General features: G+C 43.1%; 1 protein-coding gene across 2 annotated transcripts in view; it reads right to left on the bottom strand.

Moving 5' to 3' along the window:
• The window catches only part of ASTN2 (astrotactin 2), a 320,421-nt gene that overhangs the window by 150,907 nt on the left and 149,614 nt on the right, over positions 1–19,900 (bottom strand). For both annotated transcript variants that reach the window (XM_042479280.1, XM_042479282.1), the window contains exon 6: positions 11,807–11,953. In XM_042479280.1, coding sequence (XP_042335214.1) covers positions 11,807–11,953 — 147 coding nt within the window. The remainder of the gene's footprint in view (positions 1–11,806; positions 11,954–19,900) is intronic.

Raw genomic sequence — 19,900 nt, 5'->3', positions numbered from 1 at the left:
CCAACCCTAGTGACAATGCTGGTTGCAGAAAATTAACTACATTCCCCCCCCCCCCCAAAAAAAAAAGTTGTGTTTTTGTGGTGTTAGAGCACAGCGCCGCATGCCTGGCTCTCCAACAGCCCCAGCAATGCCCAGCATGAGAAATGCCCGGTGGACAAAAAGAGATGAGGGCTGAGCAGCTCTTTCTTCAAAGGCATCGGAGCATGCATTGCCTCCAGCGCAACCTGTTCTTGGTTGTAGAAGGGCCGCAGGGACCTCGAACCATTGTTTATTTTGTTTTATTATTTTCCCTTCTTTCCCCCCATCCATATATCAAAGCGGAGGCAGTCTTGGCAGCTTCGGAGGTTCAAATGTCTCTTCCAGAGGTCTCCGTCAAAGTTCAGAAAGCCTGTTTAAAAGCCTCCAGAAGAGAAGCTTGAAGTTTTTTGACACACACATATATATATTCCAGAACAAAATGGGGTAAAGCACCCGCAGGCTGTGTCCTTTCCCCAGCTAATGAAACAGTAAAAAATAAGCAAATTTAACTAATTATTTAGCAACCGGCCGCTGCCTCCGCCCTGATTTTACTAATGGTTTTAGGAACTGTTAATAATTTAATTGTATTTTATTGTGGGTGGCAAGGTTGGGAGGGTTTGGGATATGATGGGCAATGAGACATTTATTGTATGTTTATTGTATTTTATGGGTGTTTTACTGTTAGCCGCTTTGATCTTTTTGGAGAAGCTGGATACAAATAATAATAATAATAATAATAATAATAATAATAATAATAATAATAATTATTATTAAATACTTGGCTGTGTTTGCTTCTCCTCTTTTACCACTTTATTCTCCCTGCTTCTTTCTTGGTGCATATATATATATATATATATATATATTAGTGTTTTTGCTGCAACTTTAGCCATTTCTATATCTCACCGGATGCTCTGGCAGACCTCTGAATCACCATATTTAGGTCTGAGTCTACATTTCCAATTTTGGAATGATTCCTCCATCAAAATCAATAGGAGATATAAAAGACGGTATACAGAGGAATAGGGTCATGAAAAAGCTGCCACCTCCCCATCCATCCATTTATTTATTCTAATCTTATCCAGTCTTTATACTATTAAAAGTATAACCAAAGCAACCTACACAAATGCTGGAATCACAACAAGTGCAAGCAGAAGAAGCCATATTAAAAACAGGATAGCAGTTGCATTTCTGGGAGAGGCAGACAGACCAAGAGGGAGGAAGGGTAAATGAAAATATAATCAATAAAAATCACTTAATGTTAATTAAAAGGTGGACCAAATGGGTTGCCCTTGTCTTTGGATCACCGAGGATAGCAATGGAAATCATGGGGAAACGTCCCTAGAGAAAGAATTCAGAATCTCACCAAGAAGGTCCCTTTTCCCGTAGATAATATGTACTTCTAAAAGTGGAGAAATGAATACAAAACCTTGAGAAGATGGCATTAACTTCTGGACAAGTTCAGACAGGAGAGAACACTCCTTGAAATACTCTAGCACCAGACCATTAAGTATCTTAAACTGTCCACAATAGCAAACTGAAAAGCTGGTGGATGTTGCTCGTGATTTGTAGTTTTCCAAAGTCTTGAGCCTTCTCTGTCAAAGAGTGGCTGTGTCTCACAAGACTACAAATCCCGGGTTTCTGGGAGCCATGGCAATTAAAGTGGTGTCAAGCTGCATTATTTATACAGTGTAGATGCACCCCAAGGTATGTCTCTCCCTTCCACTATTATTATGCGGTGAGGACTGGAGCGCAGCTTTGGCATAGCTTCTGGCCTCTGAAGATGCATGTGTCATTTAAACAGCGTACCTCCAAAGTGACCTGAAGCAGCTTTATTTTGGCCTGTCTGTACGGCCTAACCCTCCTATTTTCTTGAAAACAGAGGTCTGGATGATGGATTCCTCCAGATCTTGCCAAATGGCAAGTCTCAGCGTTTCTCACAGTCAGCTACGGTGGCTGGGAATGATGGGAAATGGAGTCCAAGAACATCTGGAGGGCCATACAGTTCCCACTTCTGCTCTGCAGTTGGATTAAAAGCAAAGGCTCGCCCAATTCCAGCATTCACAAAGCACACTTCTCTCCCTTCCTATCAATGACGACTACAAATGCACTGCTTGGGCGACAGGATAATGAACCAAGTCAATAAACTGGAAGCTAATCCTTCATATCCGGCAAATTACTCTACAATTTGCACCTTTCCTTCCATTGCAGATGGCTTGTGCAGCTGCGAGATGCACTAAGCAACTGTTCTGCAAAGAAGGGAGGAAAGGCTTGACATACACAGGTGTAAACACCTGGACAAACATGCGTAATACCGGGTGACCTCTAAGGGCAAGAGATATTATTGAGTTCCTCCCAAAAAAAAATAAACAGTTTCAAGCCACACATTTAATTAGAAGCAGAGCGAAAAGCTGTTCCAATCCCAGTGTTTGCCTGCAGAGATCAAGGGGGAAATTAGGAGGAATGCTGGTAATAGCAGCATCCAATTCGGTGAGCATCGCGGTGGAGACAGCCATGGGGAAAGCAGATAAACAATCTTCAGATGAAACAATTAAAGTTCACTTGCACGCCAATCACGGCACGCTCTTTGGGAAGTAAATGAAGTCACGGCTTATTTAGCGCTCTGCCATTCTGGGACCGGGCTGCAAAACCAACAGGGCTGGGGTTTTTCCATCCCTGTTATCATCCCAACGTTTTAGACCTGGCTTTTTTCCCCATTACGGCCAATATATTTTATACCACTAACTAGATTTGAGACCTTTCCGCTATTAAACCTGTCCATCACCAGCCAGCCAGTGACCCCTGAAAGTGCAGACTTGCTGGCCAGGGGCAAACTGCTTCCACCCCATTGTCGGGCGCCTAGGAGGGAATGTGCTTCGGCACTGTTCTCCCATTAATTTCACATCTTAGAGACATGCACGATTCATATAAACCTTCATGGCCATTACAGACTCTCATTAGAGGAAGCCAGGCAGCACTCCAATTCCTCACTAGGGAAAAATAACCTTTTTTCCGAAACAGAAATAAAATAAGGGGGGGGGGGGAGAGAGGAGGGGAGAACACATTTCTTTCAACATAGGCCCCCAAACTCCCTTGTTCTCAGACGCGCGTCCCTTCCAGTATTTAAGAAAGGTATTATTTTGGACAACTTCTTCCAATATCACCCAGCTAGCATTGGAGGAACAATGTAGTCTCCAGTTTCTACTAGCATAGGGAAGACCACAAAGGGGGGAATAGAAGTTTATGTTCCTGGTCTAAAAGATATAGGTCCTCTGCGGCCATGAAAGAGATAGAAAAGATCCTAAAGACTAAGGATATTCAACCGAGCACAGAAGTGAGCATCGTCCAAGCCATCGTATTCCCCATCTCCATGTACAGATGTAAGAGATGGACAGTGAAGAAAGTGGATAAGAAGAAAACGTATTCATTTGAGATGTAGTTCTGGAGAAGAGTGCTGAGGATACTGTGGATGGCCAAAAGTACAAACAAATGGGTTTTTGAACAGATTAAGCCTGAAATGTCCCTGGAAATACAGTGGGCCCTTGGTTTGGTTCCAGGAACCACCATGGATACCAAAATCTGTGGATGCTCAAGTCCATTCAATACAACAGCAGACAAACAAATGGATCCTAGAACAGATAAAGCTGGAGATCTCTTTGGAAGCCAAGGTGGTCAAATTGAGACTGTTGTACTTTGGCCACATCGTGAGAAGGAACGACTCATTGAAAAAGACAATAATTGGAAAGCAGAAAGAGAGGAAGACCCTACGCTAGATGGACAGCCTCAAATGTGCTGCAAGGTCTCTTTGCATATTGATATTCCAAACTTGCAGGGCTATGTCTCTGAATTCCAGCCCGCAGATTGAGAGATGATTGAAAATCCCTTTCATCCAAAGTCCTCAACGGGCTTCGATCCAAGTTTCAGGTGGGCTCTGCATGAAATGTCCCCCCGTTTTCTTTCCTTGGACCAGCAGTTCCAAAACCAAAGTAAATCTGCACCCTGAGATACTTCCATCCTCATGGTCACCATCACCAGGGGATACTTAACTAACTATGTTATTTGGTTGCCCACCAACAGCAAATGTGAGCTGGGTAACAACCCTCATTTTTGTAACAACCACGTCGTACTGCTCCTTCTCCATCTGTTGCAGTGTCTTTCTACCAGCCTCTCTCAGTAACTCTCAGATTAAACAGTGCTCCTCTGGAGGATGTTTGTTGGATTGGAAAATAGCCTGGCCCTGATTCAATTGTCATTGTATTTCAAGCAGCCTGCAAGGACATGGACACACATACTTACACACACACACATACACACAATGCCGCTCGCCAGTGTCCTTTTTGCTCCTGCCCACTGCTCTTCGTTTGTTGCTTACTGCAACTCAGTATCAACTTTACTGCGCCTAATAAATTCATGGTGGATTAATCATTCGGATGGAGCAGGAGTTCTCCTTACCTTGTTCCCTGATCTCTCGTACCACCGCATGCCCTTATATTTTTGCTTAACAACCGTATCGAATGCTCCAAACTGCCGCACAAGTTGCTTGTGTTATTCTACAGTGCCATAGATTATGAGCAATGAACAACATTTTTTTTATGGTCACTCGGAGCTTCTCAAAACTCAAGCGGTTGAGAATCTAATTCCTCCAGCAGGCTTTTTTGGGGAAGGGGAGCGCAGGTCCAATGAAACTCACATTTCCCAATGACACCCAACTAAAGACTCCCTCTAATCTGTCCATTAATGCCAAGCATCCATTAACTGCAGGGAATAGCAGGCAGGAGTCTTCTTACCCATGCGACATAGTTTCCCTAAATTTTCACACACACCCCCACACAGAACACGCTTTCGTGATTTTAATTGGGTTTTATGAATGGCATTTTGCCAAGCGCAAAAAGGCAATCTACGAAGCCATCTGACATTTTTAAAAAATGCACTTGCCACCTCCGACAGCGGCTCCAGTTTAAACCCACGTGGAAACCTGTTTTGAGGGTGTTGGTGTGACTTGAACAGCAGAACGGTGATATCCATGATATATGAAAAGGGAAAAGAAGTAGCCAGGATCAACAACCACAACCTCCCTTGTCTTTGGATTATCTACTATTAGTAAAATAGTGGTCATTATTTGTTTTCCCCCCAACCCAAATACAGGTAAACCTCAGTTAACTGCAAGCAGGTGCTGAGCTGGTTGCTTCTGGAAGAGCTCCGCTCTTCCTCCAGAAAGTGCAAGCGATGCTCTGCAGGAAGTGATGCATTATTCTTTTTAAACATAGAAGCAAAGCACGCATGAGCATTGCACATAGGATTGTGTCTGCTTTCACAGAGCAGAGAATAACAAGGTTGGGTTTGATCAAAGCTCCAAGGGTTCATCTCATCAAGGTTAGAGATGCTCTTATCAATTCCCTAACAGGCACAAGCTACTAACAGATGTAAGAAGCAATGCAATGGGTCTCAATAACTCATTTGCATCACTCCTTAATGTTAGAGTCTGTAGAGGGAATCAGATTGGATGCAGCCCTACAACATTCAAAATGTAAGGAATAATGGTGGTACGCCAATTAAGAGAGGCAGCATGGCATAGTGGTTTGAGAGTAGAACTCGGACTCTGGAGATCAGGGTTCGATTCCCCATTCAATCATGGAAAACCACTGGGTGACGTACCCAAGGTAAGTAAATTAAAAAATCCCATATAAATCAAGTGCAATGGATGCAGGTTGTGAAAAATAAAATGTTGCTTGGTGTTGTGGTGTGGTCTGTCTCCAAGTCATACCCAACTTATGGTGACCCTCTCAGCCCCAGAAAAACCCATGATAGGCTCACTTTAGGGTCACCATATGTCAGATATGACTGGAAGGCACACTGCACCACAACACCAACCAACATTTTATTCTTCACAAACTTCATCCATTGCAATTTATATGGGATTTTTAAAATTTATATTCTTTAGAGTGAGTTGAGTTCAGACATAGGTTGAACCTTTCTTGGCGCTTGAAGGTGGGCACTGGAGAAAGAGGCTGCACAGATGCAAAAGATGTTGCCTGCCTTCCTTTGCAAAGGCTGCATGCATATCCCTGGAAAAATGTGACCATTAGACCATTAGACTATCAAGATTTCAGCCTTAAATCTCGAGTATGCTAACACATTCGTTTGATTCAATCGGATGCATTCTAACATAGATAGTATTTTGTGTACTGTCCCTTGGATAGTTCTGAAGGTGACTTCCAATCTTTAAGTAGCAGCAAGACCAACAATAGCCATCGCCTAATCCTTACTGCTCCCATTAAAGGGATTAAAGCACGATCAATCAACCAATTGTCAAACCAATAAGAAAAAATGATCTGCAGGCTTGAAATGAGGGGGGCAGGAATTATGTAAACACGTTCAAGTGAGAAATGTTATTCCACCGATCTGTCGTTTTGCCGTTTAATTGTTTTAATACTCCTCATTAGAGATACTATTGGATTTGGGTTTTGTGCAAATAAAAACCACCACAGTGGTTTTTATGTTATTGGGTTCCCTCTCTCTGGGATGCTATAATATGGGCTCTTCCTTCTCAATTGATTTTTTAAAGGAAATGTCAGTGTCATATCCAAGTTCGGATCTTTGCCCAAGGACTAGAGATAGGATTCTGCATTTGCACATGACCAACTGAGAATTAGGAATGTGCAGATTACAGGTTGCGCTATCTTGAATTCATGGAGGCAGAGTACAATGCTAGAGCCAGTGATGAAAAGCAGTGTAGGTCTGATATCATATTAAGGCCTGCAATTAAATAGATGCAGCTATTTACAGTGAAGACAACACAGAGAGCTTTAAAGCAAGCTGATGGAGAATAAGGCTCTGCTCATTATAGCAATAATGCAACCTCCAAGTTCCCTGGCAATGCATTTCCGAATTGGAGCTACCTGCTGTCTCTGTTTTTTTGCATGCAGAACATGGAGAATATTCACACACAAAAATGTCCCCTGTTGATAAGAGTGTCTGTCTCAACATGTCAAGAGAAATCGCTAGCCTCCAGAAAGTTCTTGCCTCCAGCATGAGAATAAGGCAAAAGGCGCACTGCTTTTGGATGAGGTTTCCATGATTTGCACAAAAAAAAGGGGGCCCTGTGTGAAATTGCTGCCTTTTCCTTTCCAAAGCAATATATATAGTATAGTATAGTATAGTATAGTATAGTATATGCAGAGAGGGAAGCAAATGGAAGTAGAGAGAGGGCTACATACAAAGACACATACACACACAAAGCAAGTAGAGAAGGACTGGGTAATTGCAGAAAAAGATCTGATTGAGGAAGAAAAAGACTTGTTAATGAAAAAAGAGGGATGGAAAAGATTGTGTGAAGTTGAAAAGATTGTAGTTTTGCTTATTTAACTGTCACATCTACTATAGTTTGCAACATTTGCACAATAAATAGTTTATGCAAAGCTGCTCTTGCAAACAGAGGCATTCTCTGGGAAAGGGGCAGGGAATGTCTCGGCACCTTGCAAGCAAGGAGGAAAAACCGACGTTTTATCGTTCTCGTGAGAGAAGAGAGTATTTGCATCTGTACTCTGCATGGATGAGCACAGATATATCTATTGAAAGCCAAAATTATGACTTGGTGATATTGGAAGCAGGCAGGCATGGAGCAGAAGTATTTGGCTAATGAAAAGCTCAGGGGCATGGCAAAGGTAATGAAATTGTCACATATGAAACGGGTGTGTGAGTGAGCATCTTCAGTCGAGATCCAAGCTCCAAGGGATTGTCTCATCAAAAGGAGCGACGGGGCAATGATTCAAGAACAGCAAAGTAGTTCGATGTCTCTTTGCAAAATGTAGACTACAAGGAGGCACCAGTTCTCTAAACGGATTCAGACATTATGGATGCTTTTGAGATACTGGGACAAGGTGGTTCCAGTTTCCACGTGTTGTGACAATATCCTATCGACTCTCATGGAAAGCTTGAATTAGTTCTCAAATCTGTTAATAATATTACAGTAGGGGGAAAAAGGGGGGCCATCATTTCCATGCCAACCCCCCTGGAATAACGGGCGGAGGAGCGCGAAGCCAATTTATGCAAGTATTCTGAAGACTTGCGCAGAGCTGCCAATGAAATACCAATAAAACAGATTAATATCCTTGGAACTGGGAGGAAATGGGCTGATCTCCAATCCAGGCGTAATGACTTTTTCAAAAGGAGAAAGAAGAGAGGGGGCCCGGTGGAACAGCTTCCCGAAGAATGAGAATGACATCTGTAATGACATTGTAAAACACCCGTCGAAACTGCCGAGGAGGATACTTTTTCATGGGAAAATGGGACTCCTTCCCTGTTAAGGGAAGCCTGTAACTGTCTGGAGATGTTTGATGCCTGGATATGTTCTCCTTTCCTCTCCCTGTGTTCTCTTTATCCCAGGTCAAGCTTCACCTGGGTTGCAATGCAACATCTGGGATGGCTCTTTGTCACTCACAGAAGCATCATCGCCATTATATCCAGATGCTTAATGCCTCTCTGCTGGGTTTCAGCTGTGCTGGGTTTAGGCAAACGGCTCCAGAGCGCTCTGATTTTTGCAACCGGGGATACCAAGAAATGTTCCTTTAATGTGGCATCAAGCCACAGCATCCGACAAAGCGACAGATCTGCCATTTAGAGAAACCGCTAGGGCTAGAAGTCCTTAATGACACCCAAGGAAGTATCATTGGCTTGGCTTCCTCCTTTGCGGCGAAGACACTAATTTAGCTCCTTAAAAGAAGGGAATTAAACAATGTGAGGCCAGGAAACTAGAGGGTAGCTTTCTCTGTCCTGATGAAAAATATCGTCTGAAGCCCCTGAAGGAAACAGTGGGAGAGGCTGGCGGGAACGCTTCTAAATTATGTTCCCCCGCCACCATTACATGCAGCGTAGGAGTGGTCTCTAATGGGGTGTGCGAAGTTGTTGAGTAACTCCACAGTGCTTAATAGGCAAGCCGCAGCACAAAAGCAGCCTGCTGATTTTCCCCATGTTGGACATAGGCCACTAGCTGCTGGACGGCAGCCATTATGTAGCATAGCACAAAGCGCATAGCTGTCATGTTATCGCTTGATTCGGGGATGCAGGAGGGCTAAGATCACTAACCATCAATGAGAATCCCCCCTAAAAACGTAGAACCACAGAGTCGGAAGGGCCATCCGCTCCAACCCCCTTCTGCCATGCAGGAATACACAAGCAAAGCACCTCCAAACAGATGGCCACCCAGTCTCTGTTTAAACTCAGTTTAACTTTTTCCAGGAATGTGCCCAAAACTTCCTTTTGCTTCACACTTGGTTTAGACCTCTTCACTGTAAAACATGGGACTTGTCTATGGAAGAAGGTGCATCTCAGTGGCCTTCCAGATGGCGTTGGACATCAGCCATATCAGTAGAGAGCTGGGAGCCAACATTATCGAGAAAAGCAGACAAATTCAGCATGCTTAGTATATATGATACATCATTTTATCTACTAAAAGAGGGGCAAGGGGAATCAAGTGATGTTGTCAGGATCTGTCAGCACCATTTTAAGTACTGAAAACCAAAAATACTTAGGATATCAACATGGAAATCTCTCAAGAGGATGAGGTCCAGGTTCGATCTCATGCTTCCTTTGACACTACCACCATTTCACATTTCAGGTCAGTATGGAAGAGTTTACATTCTTTACAGATTACAGCCAGTAAGTTTCCTCCCTTTTCTGACAATTCTCTTTTCTGGCACCTTTTGCCAATCCTGTTGACATTCACAAAATGGAGAAAAGAAGTTGGTAGCACTTCAGTCCCATTTTGGACCCTCTGTCCAAATGCATGCAAACTCATCCAAAGAGGTAGGCTGAAGTCTACAGAAACTCATGCTACCGACTTCTTTATTCTGGTTAGTCTTGGAGAAGCTGCAAGATCTCTTTGCATACTGATTTTCCAGACTAACACAGCTATGTCTCTGAATTTCACAAAACAGGTTTACTAAGAAGGAGCGACCGAGGTCTTGTGGCTCATTGAGAGTTTTCTCCTACAACCCAGATGAAAAACCTTCTATGCAATAGCCAATTCTCACAGGGAAGATCTGTCTTTTCTTTTCTCCCAGATCAAAATATGTCAACAGGAGCTGCCAAGAGCACACTTAGTTGTGATCTTTGTCCAAATCATTTGATCCTAAGGGGAAGGATGTTCTTTCGGTTGCTCTCACGGAACAAAAATGCAGCGAGCGATGAAGAATTGGAACCCAACTGAATGATAAGCCTGTCTGCAGGAGGAAAATGGAATTTGCTATTATGTTTCTAAGGATCTGCACTTGACGTTTCATTGTGTGTTGTGCAAAAAACGACACTGAAGCTCTCGATGGGGAAAAAAAGATGCTCGCACAGAGTGGAGAGAGGTAGAGAATGACAATGGCACCTTACTCATGCTTTGGACATGCACTCTCTTTCTCTCCCTCTTAGTTTCATTAGAAACTAATAATTTCATTGCCTCTGGAGCAGGGAAAGGGAAGAAGAAACACCTCAAATGTGTAGCTAAAGAGAAGAAATACAAAATGAAACCAAACTCCAGCCTGGCAAAGCTCTATCCAATTTGGCTTCAGTATCTATAACATGTTGAAAGGCAAGAAGATAGAGTTCAGGTAGCATTCTCTCCTAACCTGACTTTCAGATGCCAGGGATCAAACCTACACCATTCTGACTGCAAAATACATACTCTGTCAATGAGTTATACCCTCTTCCCAACCACAGCGAGGAAAGCTTTCATGCTGCAACTTCCTTTAAACCCAAAAAATACTACTGGCCTAATGGGAACCCTTCAACAAAAAGAGTCTTGTAAGGGGCTAAGGATGTTGTTGTTGTTGTTATGCCTGGCATTTGTTTCCAGTTAAGGATGCACAGCAACCGTTTGTGCTTTCCCTGCTTCTAGGGAAGACAAGCAGACAATAACTGTGCAAACGCTGTAGTTAGAGAAATGAAGGCAGAAGGAACATCTTCTCCCACACAACGTTCCAAATTATGCTAAATCCGCCCCCGCCTTCAATCTCTCTCCTACCGGATCGCTCCTGCCCACTCACTGGGATGACTTTCAGATGACATTGGGAAGCTGAAATGAATTGGTGTCCCCAAGCCCTGGAGGCAAATACTTCTTAATTCAGATAAGATGAGGGACCGGCAGCTAAAGGCGGGCTGCCTCCGGGCTGATTTGCACACTACATTTTTCAAATTGAGGGCGATTCCCGCAAGTGATAAATCCGGCAAATGATTCAGCCGCGCAATTCCCAGTCCCCCCAAAAAACTTAAATTCCAGTTCAATGTGATGAATAATACTGCTATCTCAAAATGGGAGAACTAAGCTGAAGCTCATTGCAAATGGCTGCTTTGCAGCCCTAAATTCAAGGTAGAGCATACACCTGAAATGCAAGAAGCTCTCTGGGTCAATCTCCAGCTAGGACAGGATCAGTCAACAAGTGATGGGAAAGACCTTTGGTTCACACTGTTTATTGCTATTGCAGAGTAGACAACACTGTTCGTAGGTGGACAAGATGTCTGATATATCCAAGCAATGTTCTACTTCCTAATGTTTAGGTAGGATCTCTTTTCCTGTGGCTTGAATCCATTGCACCGTGTCCTACTGTCTTGAGCAGCAGAACGCAAACAGGCTCCATCCTCAATGTGACATCCCTTAAAATATTTAAATATAGCTATCATGGCAATGATCTTTCAACTAGATTGCTCACGTCAACGTGGGGAAAGGCAACCTATCAAGGGGATATCTTGCACATCAGCATTCCTAGAGAACTACAGCTGTTCTGCATAGCGAAGCAGAGGCTCTTACCGTCGGCGATAAAGTGTTCGGGAACATGGAGCGTCACCTTCACTGTCAATGGGCACGACAACTGAGTGCCACACACCATGGCCAGGATGCAAGAACTCACAGCGATTAATGTCAGGGCTGTCTTGTTCACGGGGCTCTTCAGCGAACCTGGAAAGTCAAGAGACAAACACAGATATGGAACACAAAGACACTCACGTTGGTGTGTGATGCACACAAAGTTACATCTCAAGCCTCCATTTTCTTATGATTTTTGCACCAAAGCTATGATGCTACACAGCAAAGAGTGATTCCCTTACGTCTTGTAAGGTAGCACTCAATTGACGGACATCATACATGCATAAGGAATTGGCAATTTGGGAAGGAGGAGGGGATCCCAATGCATTCCATGGCAGAATAAACCCTTTAGCACAGCGGATTTGGCTTAAAAGAAACCCCTGTTCAAAGGCATGGTTGCAGGAGTTCCTTCAGATGGAGCCACACAGCCATGCTTCTGGAGATCAAATGCTTCCAGGGAAGAGCTTCTTTTGGCTAAGAACATGCTGGAATCCCCATCTCTCATCCACATGAGAGCAAGAAACTTCGTTTTGAATACAGCACACAACTTAATCCATGCTGTTCTCTAGGGCAATGCTGTTTCTGAATTATGTACAAAAAAACAAAACCTTGCATTCATTGCTAACCAGACGACACTATAATGAACATCTGTCTCTAAAGCAGGGTTAGGCGACTTGTATGCCTGGCAGATGTTTTGGACTATGTCTCCCAGAAACGGCATGAGCATGGCCAATGGATAGGTTTTACGGGAATTACACTTGTACAGCAACACACACAATACTTGCACCAACCTTCTCTTTGGATGCCATTTCTCTACAATGCATCTCTCATCCTAACCCACATATTATGGAGCAAACAACCCAAAGGAAGGTAACTACTATATATACTCGACTGTAAGTCGACCTCACGTATAAATCGAAGGTAGATCTTGGGGCCAAAATGATGGATTTTGATACAAACCATGGATAAGTCGAGGGTAAAATTTAGGGGCATATAACAAAGGATCTAAAGGATGAAGCAAAGGAAAACAATGCCAAAGAGATTGCAAAATTCCAGCAGGGATAAATGTTTTTGCTGGTGCTTCCAGGACAGATTATGCTCTTGTCTTTCACCAGGGAATGGTTCCCTTTTGTAAATAGAAGAGTTAAAGTATATCACTTACATTGATGTGTAGATTAGTCGACTCAGGTTTGTCTGCTCCATTTTTAGACTAAGATTTCTAGACTTACACATGAGTATATACAGACAAGCCACAACACTATCCACCCCCATCCTATAAATCGGGGTGGAAATAGTTCAGATTGTATTACTATCCACAACCCTAAGCCCACCAACCATAAGAACAAGGACATTTTTAGGGGGACAAAATCCACCACAACTTCAGCATAAGCAAGAGACAGAACTTAGGATGAGCAACCATGGTATAGGGACATCAAAACTCCATTTGCTAGTCATAGAAACCTTTTCATCTTTCAGAGTCCTGCTCACAAAAGGACCTCTCAGCAAGTGGGGCCTTATTTTGACAGCGTGAAGACAGGCACGCTGGAAGCCAAGTCTGTTCCCAGAACAACCTCAGCGCTGGAGAGACACGGGGGTCACACAGCCTCTCTCTTTCCCATTCTCTCTTCCTCCTCCCTCTGGACCATCTGTCGAACGTCATGCATGCCAAAATGTTGAAACCTAAGAAATAATTCAGAGCCGGCTACACCTTTGTGTCTATACGGAACCAAGAGAAATAACACAAAACAGTGTTCTGCATCTGCGCTTCACGCAGAAACTGCAAGCTCTGACTGAACACAGTGTTGAATTCCTTCCTTCTCCAATGTACTTAGTCACAAAAAATGTTAACATGTCTATCACTTTAATGCACTGCTCTGTGCTATTCTACATCCTCTAGCTAGTTTTTAGTTTTATGGTTTGTTCCATTTCCCTAGGTTTTTGAAGCATTAAATCCCCCAATTGCTAAATCACCCCAGTCCTGGTTCCTATATCATCACACAGTCCCAGTCCTTTCTAAATTGGTTCACATTTCCATTGTTCATCCATCTGGCCAATTTGTCCATCTCAGCCATGTCCTATATCTTCAATAACCAATTTTCCATCATGGGAATTTCCCCTTCTTTCTGCAACCAGGCATGAACACAATGTCCTCCTCCTTCTTCATGTCCCCCCACAATAATATCTTTGATACTGAAAGTAATAAACAGCTACTGCGCATACTGGCTTTTGAAAGTGTGCATCTTGTGTCCTTTAAATAAATATCATGCTCAGCCTTGGTGACTTCTCAGCAGATCAGAAGCAATTTGTTGGATGGGAATCACAAACACTGCACTGAATAAATGGCTTAACATGAGACCTTTAAAAAGACCTAGAAGGATTTATACTCTTAGTTGGCCCAGCGCTAACTAAACACGCCGCAATATAATCTAAGGGACCCGGTGTTTACTTGAAGGATATGAAATGGACGGCAATGAATCTCCAGCTCAAAAGCATAAACCTGGCTCAAAGCAAGTAGGTCAAGAACTAAAACCGGTAGTCATTGATTTGTTGACAATGGAGCTCTACTTATAATGTTCCCCCTTCCGTTGCCTACAAGATGGAAGCCTGAGCAATGGTTTGCAAAGCCAACGCAATTGAAATGCAAGGGCAGGTATTACATCTCAAGGGTAAAGCGAGCAACAGTTGAAATGCTGAGTAGGAGAGGCTGCGATGGAGAATCGAAATGGGGGAGAAAACCCTCGATTAGGAGGAGAAGGAATTGGAAGGTCAGAAGAAGGCCTGGAAGCAAGAGTTCTTTGTCTTAGAGAACAGAAGAAAGACAAAGAAGAAAGCAAAGCCAGTCAGCGTTGGTTACAGGGCAGGAAGGGTAGCACTGTCAATCCAATTAGCGGTGGTTTAATTATTCTAGAAGGGAAGCTAGATTTGGAAATGAAACCGCCCTGCAGTGGCCTGTAACCCAAAGCATGTCAGGAGTGGGTCCCAGGGTTAGATGCCTCCTGATCTCATTTTTAAGCCATTTTTAAACATTGGCACCAATTAGATGATGCTCCAGAGCCGTCGGATGGCAAGCAGATTGCCAGAGAAAGTTTCTTGTAAAGTGGCAAACGCCTTTGGAGATTTTGAAACTTTCCATAACATGAAAAGGGCCTCATTCCCACTACCATTTAAACCGGATCGTTAATCGGTTTGAACCGGTTCAAACGACCCTGGTTCCCACTTAATCCAAATCTCTGGAGCGATTCCAGGGGGGGGGGGTGCATGCGTTAGACCCATTCAACCCCCATCTTCTTGACACTGGTTTCTTTCCGCTTCTTTTTCTATAAGCGGATCGGAATCGATTCAAATTTCTCCCTTGGCTGGCTGGAACCGAATCAGCTTGGATTGATTCTTTGGTGAATGAGAACCACAAGTTAGTTATTTTGGAGGGAGAAAAAGGTGGCCAGGGCAAATGTAGTTGGAACCACGCTCTGCTGTCGAATCGATCCATCGATTTGGATCGCACATCGATTTATCTGTATGTGGGAATGAGGCCTAAGAGACAAAAGAACAGGGAGGCGGCTTTAAAACACCCAAGAGGCAGCATGGTGTAGTGGTTTGGGTGTAGGACTTGGTTTCTGGGGTTCAGTTCTCTGCTAAGTGATGGAAACTTGTTGGGTGACCTTGGGCAAGTCACATCCTCTCAGCCCTAGAAAGCTCCTTAGGGTTCCCATAATGTCTTGGATGTACATGACGATGACGACGACGACGACTACTACTACTACTACTACTTCTACTACTAAATACCCAGATATGGTTCTCCTGAATTGACTATTTGCTCTCTCCTCTGCCCCCGTCATCCCTATATTGCAACAAACGTTGCTCATATTAGAAGCAAAGATGCACCCCTCTCAAAACGGTTAGATGTCTACAAAACACAGCTTAGATTAGAAATAAACATGCACCCATCACACACGCACGCAGCGGATTTATGACTCTCTTAATTGTTCAAGCTCCCCATGAAAATACAGCCCTAAATAAACACTATAAATACACAGTTGGGAAATCAGCCAACCAAAACAGAACCAACTTTCATTACCCTTTTTTTTTAATCAGCTGAAAATCTGTTAACTAGAGCCAGATGTGGGTTCGAAAATTACGAGCGAAGCATTCCCTCTGTCAGAGACAGTGCTGGTTGGTATCCCAGGACAAATCCCACCTCGAGAGAATGGCAGCGATGTAGAAATTCATTACAAGGGGGAAGAAACATGTCTAGGCTACTTTAGACACACAGCAAAACCTTGCACCCTTCTCAATAGTGCAAGTGAGAAGATGCTGATACAACGCTCTTGCTCACAGCAACCTCGACACAACAGCAACCATTGTGTATAATGGGGAGAGGGAGAGAAGGACGATGGGTGCAAATCTGTACATATCCAACAACTCAAGGAAGCGGCCAGAGACGGTGGCTCTGTTTGCATGCGTGTCTAGTTTCCATCCCATCAAGCAAGTTCTCTGCCTACTAATTATCCTCCGTTACGTAAAGGCAGAAACTCATTAATGCGATGCCATACTACCATCTTTCCAAAAGGTCCTGCTACTCAAACCGTTGAAAAGCAACACAAAACTGAAGGCATGACATGTATTCCAAAATAAATAAATAAAACAATACTAATTACAGATTAAAACTATTGCACGTATCTTAAGAGGAGAAGTCACAGTCCCATCTTTGCATAGCAGGGATGGAAAACCTTTGGACCTCTACCCTTGGATCACCTTTGGACCTCTACCCTTGGATCACCCATGACCTTTCTCGAGTTTCTTCCCATCTTCTTTACCGATGGCAGACTGTTTGCCTGCCTTATTCCCCCCCCCCAACATCATATAAATTATCCCCTCTGCCCTCCAAGCTCTTACACTATATTACACGGCACAACCAAGGACAAGCTTTCCATAAAACTGGGAGCTAACTCATAAATCGGACCTATCACTCCGCAATAGCGAGGCTCTCCCCAATGGACTTTCAATGGCAGACATTTCCAGGAAAGGAGATTTCAAACATAAATAAGCATTGATCATCCCATCTATCCAGTCCTGGATGTTTGGCTATTCGGGAAGCATTTCAGGATGTTCATTTTCCAAGGCTGCATCCGCACTGCGGAAATAACCCCATTTCGCACCACTTTAACTGCCACGGCTCAACGCTCTGGAATCCTGTAGTTTTGTGCAATGTCTAGCCTTCTCTGTCTGAGAGCTCTGGTGCCCCATAATAAAATAATAATAATAAAATAAGACTTTTATTTATATCCAAAGTGGCTTACATAATTAAAATCATCCAGTATACATATAATGTCTCAATATTAAACTACCCAGTTCCCAGAAGTCCATAGGACCAAGCCATGACAGTTGAAACTGGGTTATTCCTCCAGTGCATATACAACCTGAATCTCCTCCGATCGAATTGAACTCTTTGCTACTTGGTCATTTATTTATTTATTTATTTATTTTTAACAAGGATCATTGATAAAATATTGTCTGCTCAAGTATTTGTCATTTTGCACGGTCTGAAAAAAGATGACAAAATGAAACAAACCCATTTTTATAGACGTAAAATCCATCTGGATTCCTAGGCAAGATTTGTGAGCGCACGCCGGAGGAATTCTTTGTGGGGATAAATCCATATCTTCCTTCATTTGCTTGGAGTATTTATAAACTGCTTGTCACAAGACATTTTGCAACACACTCACACACAAAGACAAGCGCACAACTATGGCTACTGCGTTATCGTATCCGCTGCTTAATAACATCAGTAAGAATACCCCTTAATCCCACGAACACCAGAAAGAATACAATTGATATCATCTATGAAAGATAATCAGGCGAGTTAAAGCTAATGATCGAAAGGCTGCCCTTTTGAATCACTCCTTTAAAAAAAGGTTCTTTGTTCTCGTTGTCTCTGTTCTGCTTTTCTTGTTTTAATATATAAAAATATCATTAAAGCTACAATTAATGACTTTGAATTTGGTGTTCGAGCATAAAAGCCAAGAGAGGAACTGCGCAACAAATTGCTCACACTCGCAAAAAAAGGACCTTACCTAACATCATAAAAAATGTTAATTAATTAATTAGTGTCAGGGGGTTGCAAGTTAATATCTGGTTTCACTGCAACAGAGTTTCTTTTCACAGCTGCTAAATCTGTTGATAACCGAAGTATCGTGTCCCCCCCAACTCTTTTAATAAAGTTGATGATGGAAAACAAAGCCATTTTTATGGGTTTTGGTGCAAAAATCTCAAGAGTTCCAGTGCAACAATTTCAAGGTGCATCTACACTGAAAGGAAAATCCATTTTAACTCCAGATTAGATCCACATTGACCATGGGGTTGGCTACACAATCCACGCGCACACACACGCCGAGGTGAGTTTGGGCAAACCGTCTATGCACCATTCTCCATTGGTCTGATAAACTGCAATATGCATGGCCCTACGGCCACGGATGCTCCGTTTGTTCACGTTCCATATGTATGTCAATGTATGCATTTCTGAGCTCCTCTCCCCAGTCTCACAATAACATCACTGTAAATCAAAGTCCTCATTTATTGCTGTGTGCCTTCAAGCCATTTTCAAACTTATGGCGAACCTAAGGCAAACCTATCACAGGCTTTTCTTGGGAAGTTTCTTCAGAGGGGGTTTGCCATTCCCATCCTCTGAGGATCAGAGAATGCGACTTGCTCAAAGTCAACCAGTGGTTTTCCATGGCTTGATCTGGGATTCGAACCCTGGTCTCCAGAGTCATAGTCCAGGGCTCAACCCACTGCACATGCTGGCTCACAATACATGCACCGATATCCAGATTTTGCTATTTTATGTAAGGGGCACCATTTTACTATGCCATCATATTTAATGGGACTTGAGCATCCATGGATTTTGTTATCCATGAGAGATCCTGGAACCGAATCCCAGCAGATACCAAGGACCCACTTTACTCAATGAGAATGATGTTCTGCCATAGTAGGTCTTCCCTCAGGTAAAGGTTTTGAGTCTCTCTTTCCTCCTAAACCTGGATTTTGCATTATGTAGAGAGATCTTGTAGCACCTTTGAGATTGTTAGTCTTATAGGTACTATAAGATCTCTCTATATATGGATTCTACAGACTAACACAGTGAATTTTCCAGGCCAAGAGCAGTGCAAATATTTGGGCTAACAGAGGACTTGTTTCAAGTAATGTCCATAGTTACTGGGAAGCCTCTCTTACTTCAGTGATGACCATCAGAATCAAAGAGTTGTTTTGCAGTACTTCCTAGTCTTCACCTCTTTCTTTAACTGGAAGCTCTAAGATGGTCTTATGTTGAGAAGGTACACAAATGTCACTATTTGTTGAGCAAAGAGAATAATTTCTCTAATGGAGGCAGAATCCAAACCCACGCTTCCCTCTCCAAACCAGTCATCATCTGCCATTCGCAGCATGGTCAATGGAGACAGCAAGATCTTTGACTTAAAGCAGAGGGGCATGCTGACTCCCACAACTGCGCAGCTGGCATCTTCCATTCTTCCGAAGATCCCTCAAAGCCTTTTCCTAATCTGTCCCTAATACCCAGAGTCTCAGCTGGCGACAGACTTTAGTCGTTTTAATGCCCGGTGCATTAAAATAAATATGCTTTTCGGTGGAGACTATTACGCTTCAAATATTGATCTCTCCCTCCCTCGAGTGGCGTGCAAAGCAGAACACACTGCACTGGCAAATCTTGTTTGGAAATCGCTTCCTACTGTTTTAGAAGAGACAACTCTGCATACGCAACCAGTGACTGAGTCCTGCAGCAATTCACAGACCGACACATTTATTGCTCCGTGTCTTTCTATTGACCAAGATCCTACTCCATCATATTAGGAAGCTCTGAAAGGAGAGAATGGAAGCAGAGAGCATCGCGGGCTGAAACAATTCAGAACTGCAAAGCATACAAGAACCCAAAATAAAGAGGATAAGCCTTGGAGACTTTGGAGTCTTTGTATTAGCCTAGCTGGAAGCATTAATGGACAAAAGCATAATCCCTAAGTGCAAAGCTGC

This window comes from Sceloporus undulatus, chromosome 7, assembly GCF_019175285.1.
Source record: "Sceloporus undulatus isolate JIND9_A2432 ecotype Alabama chromosome 7, SceUnd_v1.1, whole genome shotgun sequence".
Classification (NCBI taxonomy): Eukaryota; Metazoa; Chordata; class Lepidosauria; order Squamata; family Phrynosomatidae; genus Sceloporus; species Sceloporus undulatus.
Note: the sequence above shows the minus strand (reverse complement) of the source record. Positions and strands in the feature narration are given on the sequence as shown.